This window comes from Dromaius novaehollandiae, chromosome 2 (genome assembly GCF_036370855.1).
Source record: "Dromaius novaehollandiae isolate bDroNov1 chromosome 2, bDroNov1.hap1, whole genome shotgun sequence".
Lineage (NCBI taxonomy): Eukaryota > Metazoa > Chordata > Aves > Casuariiformes > Dromaiidae > Dromaius > Dromaius novaehollandiae.
The window spans coordinates 133,229,158-133,242,120 of record NC_088099.1 but is presented as its reverse complement, the minus strand read 5'-3'; the positions used below and the strand labels follow the sequence as shown (position 1 = coordinate 133,242,120).

At 35.5% G+C, this 12,963-nt stretch overlaps 1 protein-coding gene across 7 annotated transcripts in view; it reads left to right on the top strand.

Annotated features, from left to right (window-relative positions):
• Positions 1 to 12,963, top strand: part of CHD7 (chromodomain helicase DNA binding protein 7) — a 130,551-nt gene that overhangs the window by 92,741 nt on the left and 24,847 nt on the right. For all 7 annotated transcript variants that reach the window (XM_064507495.1, XM_064507498.1, XM_064507497.1 and 4 more), the window contains 7 exons: positions 378 to 492; positions 2,528 to 2,611; positions 3,546 to 3,683; positions 3,780 to 3,901; positions 4,349 to 4,592; positions 8,874 to 9,050; positions 10,793 to 10,936. In XM_064507495.1, coding sequence (XP_064363565.1) covers positions 378 to 492; positions 2,528 to 2,611; positions 3,546 to 3,683; positions 3,780 to 3,901; positions 4,349 to 4,592; positions 8,874 to 9,050; positions 10,793 to 10,936 — 1,024 coding nt within the window. The remainder of the gene's footprint in view (positions 1 to 377; positions 493 to 2,527; positions 2,612 to 3,545; positions 3,684 to 3,779; positions 3,902 to 4,348; positions 4,593 to 8,873; positions 9,051 to 10,792; positions 10,937 to 12,963) is intronic.

The following is a 12,963-nucleotide window of genomic DNA, read 5'->3' as shown; positions in this document are numbered from 1 at the left end:
AAACCCTATTCTTTGCTGGAGTATAGTGTTAAATACTAACATTTATGATGTATGTCTTGTCTAATAATCTATATTTTGAATATGCCCAGTAAAAATCATCCTTATTCGGTGCCAAACACTAAATGCACGGAGTATGTGTATGAGTATTATTTGGGTGGGAGTTGTTTTTTATTTACTCTTGAATTTCTTCATTAATAAGTAGAATTACTTCCAGTAAAGGTGTGGTTTGTTAATAATTTGTATAATGAAGAAGATAGTGTCCAGTTTCCCAAGCATGACATTACAATGTACTTAAATTTAACAGTGTTAATGGAATGCATAGGTAAATGCAATGGAAGTACAGTTTTGAGTAATATTTTCTTTACTTCATCTTCTAGTTCTTACCTTCACTGTCAGTGGGCATCTGTGGAAGAACTGGACAAAGACAAGAGAATTCAGCAGAAGATTAAGCGGTTTAAGGCAAAACAGGGACAGAACAAATTCCTTTCAGAAGTACAACTTTTTTTCCCAACTTTTTTTAATGTTTAAATGTTAGATATTTAAGGAATATTCCTATGAATTCTTATTCTGTATACAAGCAGAAGATTTTGAATAACTGGGCGAGATATCAGTGTTTATTCTGATGTGAAGTATAACCAGGTTTGATTCCATTCCTGCAAGCTTATGGAACTCAAATGGTCCATCCTAACTTTATAATTTTTACTATAGCATTTTTTCTTAAAGTGAATGATTAGTTGTTCACTCTTGTAAACAGGAAGTTTCTTCGTCTTTCTGTTGTTTGCTTGCTTAGATCTTGGCCCTTGCAATGTAATGTGGAAACAGTTAGCGATTCTATTTAAGCAACTCATATAAGACACTAGGTAAAGTTCTGTAGAGTATAAGAAAATATACATTTATAGAAGCTAGACGAATACTCTTGTGGCATACTTTAAAACTTTTAAAAAACTTAAGCAGCCTGTCAGAATTGGGAATAACAATAGCTTGACGTAGAAGTCTCTCTTAACTGTGAGGAGTGACCTGAAAAGATGTGCATACCTAAGACTGAGAATGATTCTCGCTGAATCAGTACCAGGTCTGTTTTCTCAGGAGCTGATTATGCCAGAAAAACGTAACACATTTTTCTGTGATATGGACTGCTGCTCACTAGGGATTCTAAGCTTTTGATCATCAATTTAATTTCACTTAGAGCCATAACTAGTGGTGTGGTAGGGGTCCTGTCAATAAAAGACCAGATCTGCTGATTTGTGTCTTTGAAGGCTTACCTTTCAGCAAAATGTTCTCCTTTGAGAAAACACATGTTTTTGTGCTAATCTACTTTATTTATTTATTTACATATTTACTTATCATCATTATTACTTGTAATTCAAGATAAGCAAAACCTGTAAGAAATTGAAAACTTCTGTAAAGTCACCATGGGCTTCTGATTAATTGCATCAGCTTGATACAGTTGGATAAAATTTATAGAACTTGAAGGAGGAGGAGTTGATGTGTTATGCTTTTAGGAGAGAGTATAAAAGAGCATAGAGTATTTCTATGAATGGTAGGTCAAAACAACCCAAGATGCTTTTGAGATTATTAGAAAATGAAGTGGCAGCTGTAAAGAATTAGCTGCCTCTCATAATTCTGATGCCTAAGGAGCTAAGTTGAATTAACTTTGTAAGACCTCTGATATTTTTAGGTTTTTTTTAAGAAGTTAATAAATAAAAGAAAATTTGGAAGAACAGTCAATACAGTCTTTCATGCCATTCAGTGTTTTTTAATGCAAAATTTAGCATCTGTTCTAAAGGAACAAGCCAGGAATTTTTTTTTCTTTTACTCTATTTCCAAGTGGATCATAAGTTATTGTAAGAACTTGGAGTTTGTTCTTTTTTAAGAAGAAGCTATCAGAACATATGTAGTTCTTATTCCCTTTATCTACCTTTTCTATTGGAGTAGCTCTTAAAAGTATAAAATGAAATGCAACAGTTTTGTACCCAAATGAATCCCATAACTTGTTGAAGGGATAGGAGAGATGATAAATTGTGAATTCGGAGAAGCTGTGTATAAATGTGCTGTTTTTTCTGTTTCTGGAGTAGTAATCCCTGAATCTTGCTTATAAGGCAATTAAATAATTCCTGTAGTTAAAATAATTTAAAGGCACTTAGTGTACAAGGCTCTAATTTCTTTGTTGCAAGCTGTAGTTTTCAAGAATACTAAATGCATTGCATGCCATAAGCCTTTTCGATTGCTCATTAGTGAATTGTAATTTCACACTTCATTTAAAATATTCTTAAACATTCTCTCACAGTAAAAGGTTTCACACAGTAATTAAGAGGCCCAGTTAACAAAGTCTGAGAAGTCTGATTCCCTCACGGGGAATGATCTTGCTGAATTGTAGCATTTCAATTAACATGTTGAAGTTTGCCAAATATAAATTTTATGTCACCATGACCCAAAATATTATTGCCTGGTGAAATACATAATAGTTTTCCTCCCAGGAAGGGCTAATAAAAATATCTTTTATATTTTTGCCTCTGTCCTTCAACAGATTGATGATGAGCTTTTTAATCCAGATTATGTGGAAGTTGATCGAATCATGGATTTTTCACGTAGCACAGATGATAATGGAGAGGTAAAGAGAAGTTTTGGTGCATTTGTAGTCATATAGATAGTGTATTTAGAATATATTCTTTAGGAATGTGAATATATTAAACATTTTTGAAGCTACCAGTCTCTGTGTGTAAAATAGGAAATCACGTGAGGAAACATGGGCTAGTATAGCGGCTTCCTTTAAGTAAAGGGTTTTAAGTGAGAACTCCAAAGAAATCTTTTATGAATAACCTCTGTTTAAAAAACAAAAACAAAAACACACCCTGCTGTGTTGATCTAATATATTTCTTAATGCTGCAGAGGTATAATGTCCATGCAGGTAGTAGAGAATGTAAATAAAAATTTCAACGGTCTTAGTAAAATGATTGTTAATGTCTAGCCTATCATGACGTTGTTTATACTATCTGTATAGATCTGCAGAAGAGGTCACAAATTGACTGTTCCACACTTCTTATGACCTGTTCTTCAGAACAAGATCACCTTGTCCTCTAGGAGAATCCTTTGTGGTCTTGGGAGAATAGAAAGCTTTACTGGCAATATCAGTGTTTTCTGTGTCTCTACCTGCGAACAGTGGTGTTTGGGTTGCCTGTTGGGGAGTTTCTGATGACATTAACAGGAAGAAAACAGTTGACTATTTAAATGTGTAGTAAAGCATAGAAATTTTTGCAGTTGGTAAACAAATTCTGTTTTAGTCTAAAATTTTGGTTTAATTCTAGTGATTTCAAATGTAGCTTTGTGCTCATTTTGGTGGTGAATCTGCATTCCCTGTGTTCTAATCTTACTTCATTGTGTTGTCAAGATGTCAGTCTGCTGTTTGCTTATCCTCTTGGCTGATTGAAGACATTTAGGTCTGTTGATACTTTTTAAATTTTATCTAGCCTGCAGATCTCCTGTAAAAATGGTTGCACATTTATTGTTTTAAATTGTAATCTAATTTTATTTTTATCTTAACAAAGCCTGTAACTCATTATCTGGTGAAGTGGTGTTCGCTTCCATATGAAGACAGCACTTGGGAGCTAAAGCAAGACATCGACCAAGCTAAGATTGAAGAATTTGAGAAACTGATGTCTAGGGAGCCAGAAATGGAGCGTGTGGTAAGAATTGGCTCCGTATAGAGGATTTTATTTGAAAATAGTAAAGTAATGTGGTCTTTCAGAAACCACTAATGGGATTTGCTGTATTTGAAACAGGAGAGACCTCCTGCTGATGACTGGAAGAAATCGGAGAGTTCCAGGGAGTATAAAAACAATAACAAACTCAGGGAATACCAGTTGGAGGGAGTAAACTGGCTTCTTTTCAATTGGTACAACACGTACGTAAAGTACTGCTTTCTGCTTAATCCTGCTTTGGAGAAGCTTTTGTAGTTTATATGAGATGTTAACCTTTTAAAAGTAGACTTTTAAAAGTCTTCCCCCCCCCCCCCCCCCCCCCCCCCCCGCTGCAGGAGAATAAACTAATTTTTGGTGGATAAAATAGTGTTACATAAAACTTAAGTATATGGGCTAGATATCTGACAAAAAGTTTTGTATGTATATTTGTTCATGCATACTACTGTCTTCCCCTACCTTGTGAGCTTGAGAGACGTGCATGAAATGGATAATAACATTTATTTAAAATATCAAAAGATTATGATGTCTATAGATTATAAACTTACTGTTCTACAAAATTCTGTTTTACTCAATTTAGCTTCTGAAGTACTTTTATTCTAAGTATTATATGGTAGGAATAAATCATTTAAGAGTTTTTATTATTGTTTCAGACGAAACTGCATTTTAGCAGATGAAATGGGGTTGGGAAAGACTATCCAGTCCATTACGTTTCTCTATGAGATATATTTGAAAGGAATCCACGGTCCTTTCTTGGTTATTGCACCATTGTCCACAATTCCCAACTGGGAAAGAGAGTTCCGCACCTGGACAGAGTTGAATGTGGTTGTGTATCATGGGAGTCAAGCAAGCCGACGGACCATTCAGTTGTATGAAATGTATTTCAAAGATCCACAGGTAAAAACTCTTCGTGATTCTTTTTTCTTTTTTTTTTTTTTTTTTTGTATCTGTTTTACTGTCAATAATTAATTTTAGGTTACAAGCATTAATTAAGTTTTTAGTACTGATATAGTAGGCTTCAGCTGATAATGAAAGCATGTGCATTAATAAAGAGAGAGGGGTTTTTAATAATTGCCATGAGGCCGATTAGAAAAAGAGGAGGACAACCAAGAGTTGCTGAGATTGTGACGTGTGCAAGCATTTCATTATTTTGCATTCATGAAGAAAGCTGGCAGAAAAGATTCTTAAAGGTGAAAATACTTTAATTGGGATTAAGGTTAAAAATCAATCTTTGCCTACCATTCCAGGAAAAGACCAGCATTGAACTCGTTGATGCTTCTTTATCAAATTGTGTAAGTCAAATATATTTTGAGTCTGTGTTACTGCACTCATGTTGAAGAGTTCTCATGAGGGAATGAGAACAACTATAGAAAAATAACTTGGGATAGAAACAGAAAATTATTTGGAAAACTAGAGCCATAGGGAGCAACAAATCTCTATACTTAAACACATAGCTTTGCTCAGAATAAGTGAACAGGAGTAGGGGAAAAAATATGTGCACACGTTGAATGTTATTGCGAGATACAACATAATCCTCCTCACTTAAGGGGGGGGGAAAAAAGTGTACTTCAGTCTGATTTGATATATTGTGGAGTAATATTTCCAGCTGGGCTTAAAGAAGTGATAGTGGTGAATTCATATATTTAGATTTTCTGTAAAGCATTTGATTTTATGCCACGAGATATTTTGATTAATAAACTAGGATGATATAAAATCAATGTGGCACACATTAAGTGGATTTAAAACTGGCTAATGATATTTCTTGATGTAATTTTAAATGAGAAATGATTTGCATTTTCAGTGTGGCTCTTCAGGGATTGGTTCTTGTCCATGAGCTACATAACACTTTTATCAATGACCTGAAAGAAAACATAAAATCGTTACTGGGGAAGTTTTCAAATGACACAAAGATGGGGAGAGTGGTAAATAATGGAGACAGTTCATGGACACAGAGTAAGCCGTACTACTTAATAAACTGGATCCAACTAACAATAATCAGAATAGCTAAATATAGAGCTCTCTGTGGACAAGGAATGGAGACTGTTCTTACAGCAGGGAGAAGAGTGTTGTTCTGGGAAGGCTGTAAGACAAATGCAGACCCTTTTGTGTCATGACACACATCTAAATAAGTATGCGTTCACACTCTGAGGCAGTGGCTAGTTAAAAGGACCAGTGTAGTGCATGTGTGTAGGAGGAAAGAAATCTTAATAGAGATTAGAAAATCATAGCATTCTTTTGTCACTCCTGTAGTGAGTAATCCAGTTTTGTACAGTTTTCACATCCATGCCTCAAGAAGAGTGTTGAAAAACCAGTCCTTAGAGCAAAGCTGTGAGGGTGGTTACAAGACAGAAACTACCCCCTTTATAGGGAAAGAATTGGGTGTGATCTGTTTTGAGGATAACTGTGGCACAACTTTGACATACCATCAGGGCAAATAGAATAGAATCAGGTTCTTAAATCTAGTAGAAAAATACATAGTAACTTCTGGTGGCCAGAAGTTAGGTCTGTTTGGCCCAGATAATAACCATTTTCTCAGCAATTTATCAAGGAAACTTTCAAATTGAAACCATATACCGTTGTAAAAGATATTCTTGTTGGAAGAAGAGTTACTGCATGGAAGCCCAATGGCTTGTATTGCTTAAGAAGCTAAGTGTGATTGTTATCCATGTGGACATATAATACATAAATGAACTGGAATTAATTGATCTGTGTTTTGGCTGTTTTTAAAATTATTTCTTATTAGAGAGGGATAATATTTTGTATTAAGTACTTGCATAAGCACAAGTTGCTATATTTGTTTCTGTTATACTGAAGTGTTTCCTATGTTTAAAACGTTTGTTTGTTTATTTAAATAGTGCTTTCTCTCAGTATGTTCTTCCTCATTGGATGTAGTAGTTGCATAGCTGTGACGCTTCTACAGCAGCATGAAACTTAAGGGAACCTTTTCAGAAAAAGCCCACTTACTGTGCAGATACTTAGTTTTATTTTGGCAGTATCACTGTGTTTATCTAAAGGCTAATTGCTACAGAAAGACTTCTCTTTTTATTTCTTCTTCTTCTCTACCACTAAGTGTTCTTCTCTTCTCTTGCAATGGCCATGGCAGTCATTTGCTCCCATAGCAAGTAATGGCAAAGCACTCATGGCACAGAAAAGTCATGTTCTGCTTGTTTTACTCCCTGAACTGGCTCGTGGTGAGAGTCAGGCAGTTGTCACAGTTCAGGATACAGCAGGAATGGAGTGAACTGTTTGTTTTGGTGGCAGCTGGATCTAGACGTATCGTGAAACTGTACCGTGTTGCGCATTGTATTCTCTGCAAGACCGAGTTGTGCAATGCCTGCTGGGAACTGGCTTAGGGATAACGAATCTCTGCATGTTCTGACACTAAATCCCTGCGCAGTGTTCAGTCTAGCATCCTCCACAGCACCATCAGTGGGCGCAGGATGGGAGATAAGGGAAGGGAGAGAAAGAAAGCCGGCTTTGGCAGGATTATTTCTAGTCCCTTAGCCAAACACACCAGCAACCCAGACATCGGCACCTTTGACAGTTTAGGTCTTAAAATGAGAAGAAGCCTCTCAAGCTGAGCAGTTTCTCAAAAAGACAGTTCAATATTGTGAAAGTCCGAGTGGCTTTGAAGGGCAATGATAAGAAACAACATGCTTAAGAAACACCTACCCCATCTCCAGTAGTGTGGTTTTCAGAGTCAACACTGTTAACCAGAGCAAGGTGTTGTGAAAACCTGGACAACAACCAGCAGCAAAATACATTTCTTCACTGGTGCAGCTTTGACACTGAGGGACACTGTGCTATCAAAAATGTTCTCCCAAAATCTCTTTCTCATATCTTGACAGTAATATCTGGCTCATGAAAAGATCACAGCATCTCAACGTGCAGGCTTTCCAAGTTACCCGCTTAGTTTATCTTCATGTATTGGCTGTTAGGTAACAATTTTTTTCCCGCTAAGAAGATAAATGTTTCTGGAATATGCTACATTAAAGCACTGTTGAGGAGATCATTGCTTCTTGTGAAATACTGTTGATGTGCCTTCATAGATTTAGTGGGGAGTTCAGGAGATCAGGTTTTCAGGTCGTGGGATTAGATCACTAGCCAGTTGTGATCCTCACAGTTTTGAGAGGATATTCTATACAAGTCACTTATAAAAGGATACAGCCTTGCACATATTTTGAAGAAAAAATGGTCAATTTACAGTGAAATATGTTTCTTTTGAGATCTATTCAATATGCAACCCACAACATATTCTACATTTTCCAAGCAGGACCGGTTTTGGACTTGTAGGAGGCCTGTCCTTACAGAGTCAGTGTCTCTGCCCAGACCCAGTGCCCCTTGTGATAGCAAGTTACATTTTTTTTCTTTGAGCAGGATTAGGAAGAAATATAACAGAATATATCAGAAAGATGTTCACTTCATGATCTTCAGTGAACTTTATTCAGGGTTCTTCTGAAACAGAATTTTAGTATCAGCACTGAAAAAGAAGATCCTCAAGTAGCCATATAAGTAGTGAAGATGATGCCAGATATCAGCTAAATCATCCTGTTGGACTTTTCTTCACAAACATTTACAAAACTATCAGGGAAATGTATGTAAAGGCATATGTTCTCCAAGAATGAATTCGGAGGTTTGCTTCTCTTCAGAACTATTTACTAGAATTGTAGGTGCTTTGGGTACTTGCTGTCCATCAGGAAGAAATTACTGTTTATTGGAAGCAGAATATTTTAATATTCAGAAAATTGAAGCCTTAACATACTTTTGGCTTATTTGGTTGTTTGGGAGGATTGTCACAATTATACTAATGCTGTGAAATTTTAATTTGGAAAAAAAAAAAAAAGCTAATTCTCTTGACAAAGTCTTAAGTGGAATATTGTGGCAATACAATGATGTTTCACAGAATTAGTATAATCCATACATATTACAGCTGAAGTACTTGTATAGCATTTTTGTAATGAATATGCAGTGATTATATGGTCCTTCTTTTTGCAGGATTGAAAAACATGGCTAGCGTGAAGTAAACTTACACGCTTCTATCCTTTGTTGAGCCAGTGATGCTGACTTCATTTACTTAAAATATTTTCTTGTTTCTTAAAAAGTGCATTTTGAAGATGAAACAAATCTACTTCCTTTCTTTGCCAGCAATTTTACTTTAGTTTTTACTGTTCTTCTTAGGGTCGCATGATAAAAGGGTCCTACAAGTTTCATGCCATTATCACAACATTTGAAATGATTTTGACCGACTGCCCTGAGCTGCGTAACATTCCATGGCGTTGTGTGGTAATCGATGAGGCCCACCGGCTGAAAAACAGGAATTGTAAGCTTTTGGAAGGACTCAAGATGATGGATCTGGTCAGTGTGTGCATCGTCTACACTTGCATTTTCTGTATTTATCTTAGTCCTAATTTACAGCTTCATCAAAAATTAAAATAAAAGTTTTTCTTCTCAAGCATCAAATGCAAAGAAGAATGAGAGGTTGCAGCTGATAGTCTTTAATATCTCTGGAAGCATATTCATACCTTGAATTTTGGAGTGCTGATGTTTCATCAGTCTCTTTGTTCATTTAAAAGTAGAATTTTTTGGATTATGTTAAGAGATTCCAGAGAAGTAATTCTTTTTTCCTCCCATTCTTCTAATTTTACTTGCTTTTAAATCATTTATCTTTCATATTCCCATCTTTACATTTATTTAAAAGTATACTTAATAATGTTGTTAAGTGACCAAATACTGGTGTGAGACTTAAACTGCTCTGAATTAATGTTAATACTAATGTTAGTTTGATGTGTAGCTGTAAGGAAGTTCTTTTAGACCAGCTAGGGGAAGGAATAAAGGAAGGGGATAAAAAGGAAGAGAAAAGTGAGTTGCTTTCTGATGCCTGTATAAATATATATTATACTGTCTACACAAAATAAGTAATATTAAGCACACAGAGAAAAATAAGATGATGCTTTTATAGAGGTATTTATCATTAAAAAGGCAAAACAAATTCTACTTTTTGTCACAAGATTTTTTTTTTTTTTTAAGTGAGAGTAACCCAGTCATACTAAATTAACATCTGGAACTCAAACCCTCCTATTTATAATAATAAAGAGGCATAAACATTAGCTTACACAACCATGCATGACCTGTAGGTTACCTTTAGTTTGTTTCCCTGTCTGTTAAATAATACTTTTTTCAAAGTAGTCCTGAGGCTTAATGAATGAAAGTTTGTAAAAATGTGGTATACAATTTATTATTTATTATGGTTGTTAACAGAGGAAAGATGAGCTTATAGTGATAGATAGAGATGTGGGACTTCTCACTTTAGTTCTGCTACTAAATTCATGTTTGACTTTGGGCAAATCACTTAACCTCTCTGGGCTTTTTGTATCATAAGGAAACAATATTCTTATGCCTTCTTTTCTATGAATTTATATGGTAAGGTCTTCTGGAAAGAGTTGTATTTTATTTTTTCAGTGACTAACAGAACAGGACAGGTTTTAATGGGCTTCTTGGATACGATCTTACTAATCTCTACTCCTTCCACTTGCTAATCCATGAAAAATAGACAAAACTTGTTTTAAGAAAAATTGAAACTTTAAACACACTTTTAGAGATTACTTGTAATGATTTTAAAGCAATATGTAAGATTTCCTCCTGTTTCTGCAGTCTTATGCTTTGTTGTATGTAGATAGAGAGTAGGACTCTGCTTCAGGCTTCCTGTGTTAGAAATTTACATCTGCCCTGAAGAGATTCATGTATCGAGATCTGTAGAGGTAGAGTTAATGAGTGGGTTTGTACTGGAAGTGGTGGGGTAAGCACAGCTGTTAGCTTCTCATTTAAAGTTTGTTGTAGTTGTGAAGGTGCTGAAATCTCTTCTTGTCCTCCTTCTGGGAGGACTTTTTGAAGACACTTAAGTGTTGAAGTATTCTAGGCAATCTCTGAAGGCAGGCCAGAGTATTAGCTACAAATATCTTAAAAAGAGCTGTATGTAAGTAGTTGGGGGAGAGGAGGGGAAGCAAAGGATACGTAGGAGAAATATAAGAATTTTGTGTATTTCACTGTTGAAAATAAATCGAGGAAGATTACTAGACAACGCTTTCTTAATTTTTCAGGAACATAAAGTGCTGCTTACTGGAACCCCTTTGCAAAATACAGTGGAAGAGCTATTTAGCTTGCTTCACTTTTTGGAACCAGGTCGGTTCCCATCAGAAACCACATTCATGCAAGAATTTGGTGATCTGAAAACTGAAGAACAGGTAAACTACTCCTGCACATTTTCTTTTCTATGTAGGTATTGTGAATTTAACCATTTTTATTGTATCTGAGTTTTTATTACTTGTTTTTACAAGTAATAAAAGTAAAAAAGAACATACGTTCTTTTTCAAAGACCACAGTGTTTTTCGTCTCTGTATTTTGTTTTCGTTTTTGTTTTGTTGGGGTTTTTGCCTTTGAACAAAAGTCATTTTGTCTTATCACTGTTTTTGCTCCTTTGTTGATTAGTCATGCAGAAATGAAGAAAGTTCCCCTTATTAAAATATGGTGTTTGAAAATTGGGGGGAGGGTGTTCTCATAATGATAAATTAAAACACTTTTTTTTTTTTTTTAAACCCTAAGAGAATTAAATTGTCAGGTGACATTTTCTATGAGTATCAGTATAGGAATCAGGGGACTGTCCTCTAAGTTCTGTGGAGTTAATACTGGGAGTTTTATTGCCGTCTTCTGTGCAGGCAAGAACATATTTGAAGCCTAGCTAGCAAGAAGCAACCAAAGAGAGAGATTTTTTGAGCGACTCAGTAATATTTTTACTGAGCTGTCCCATGATAGAAATGCATAAATCAAAATAAAATGAAAAACCCTTCATGCAACAAAATGTTTTAGATCTCAAATGTAAAAGGCACTGATGAACATATATAAAACTTAATTTCTTCTGATAGATAGGAAAATGATTTTTAGAAGTTCGTAGGTAACAGTCAAACAACTTGAAGTTAGGAACTAACTCAAACATGACATCTTGATTTAGGCACTTTAATTTGGTCCTTTGCACCCTGTGATAATCTAACTTCACGGGACCATGCATTTTCGCAGGTGATTCTATCTTGATTATGTCTGAAAATTCTGATTTCTGATATTTCTAACTTTTGAGTGCTTGCATTTGTGATCTTAACTTGTTGAGAGTAACCCTTTTATAGGTAACAAGGTAATTTTTTTAAAAAAAACAGACCCCCCCCCCTCCCCCCCCTTTCTGGAAAATCATAGACTGTCCTAGGGAAGTTGCAGGATGTGTTTCTACAGATTGTGCAGGCAGTTGTATGTCAGTCTGCCTGGACTCTGACCTGATTGGAAGTGAGCCAACTCTGATCCAGAAGCCATGCAGTCATGTTAATAAGGTGTTTGAGCTGGAGTTAATATATCCTAACTCTCAGCATAGCTTTTGTCTGGCCAGCTCAAAATGTCAGCAGGACAGAACTGGAAAGTTTTGAAGCCATACATGCAGGTATAACTAAAATGATGCTGCCAGCCAGCAACTTTTGGAAGAAGTGCTTTTTGTGTGGATGCACCATTAGATGTTTGGGAATTTTGATTCATCTTTGAGATGATGAGAGAGATTACACGTTAGTGACTTAAATTAGTACAGAGGATAAGGAATGAAAAACCCATATATGGAATAGGATTGCAAGAAACAGAGGAGAAAATTTATCTCCTTTCTCTTGAAGTTGCTTTATTACTATGGGAATGATAAGAATGCAGAACAAAGTCTCTCTTGCTCTTGGTTCTGCTATACAGCAACCTAGCAGGAGGAGATGACCAATTTTAGGGCAAATAGTTGTCAACTCTTCAAATGTTAAGCTGCTTCATGCTTTGAGAGGCCGAACCTAAAAAATTTTAAATGCCAATCTCTTTATTTAAAAAAACAAACAAACAAACTGTAAGTTACATGTTTGAGCTTTTTTTATTTAGAAGACTTTACAAAAGCTTGGCAGAATTTAGCTGATTTTATGGAATGAAAGCAAATGTCTTTAAAGTATATACTGCGAAACCTGGAAACCCGAAAATTTCTCAGCAATGTTTGGAAAATTTTTCAAAGTAAAATGGTTTCCTTTTGAGAACAAGGCTAAAAAGTTTAATGCTTCAGTGGATGTCAAAACTAAGGAAAAAAGAAAAGAGCTCTAGAAGCAGATGAAGGGGGAAAAATAGCATAAATCACTGTGGTTTTTTTAGCAGATAGAAGTTAACTGCAAAACTTGATCTTATAGTCAGATTTGCTCATCTAACTAGCTTCAGT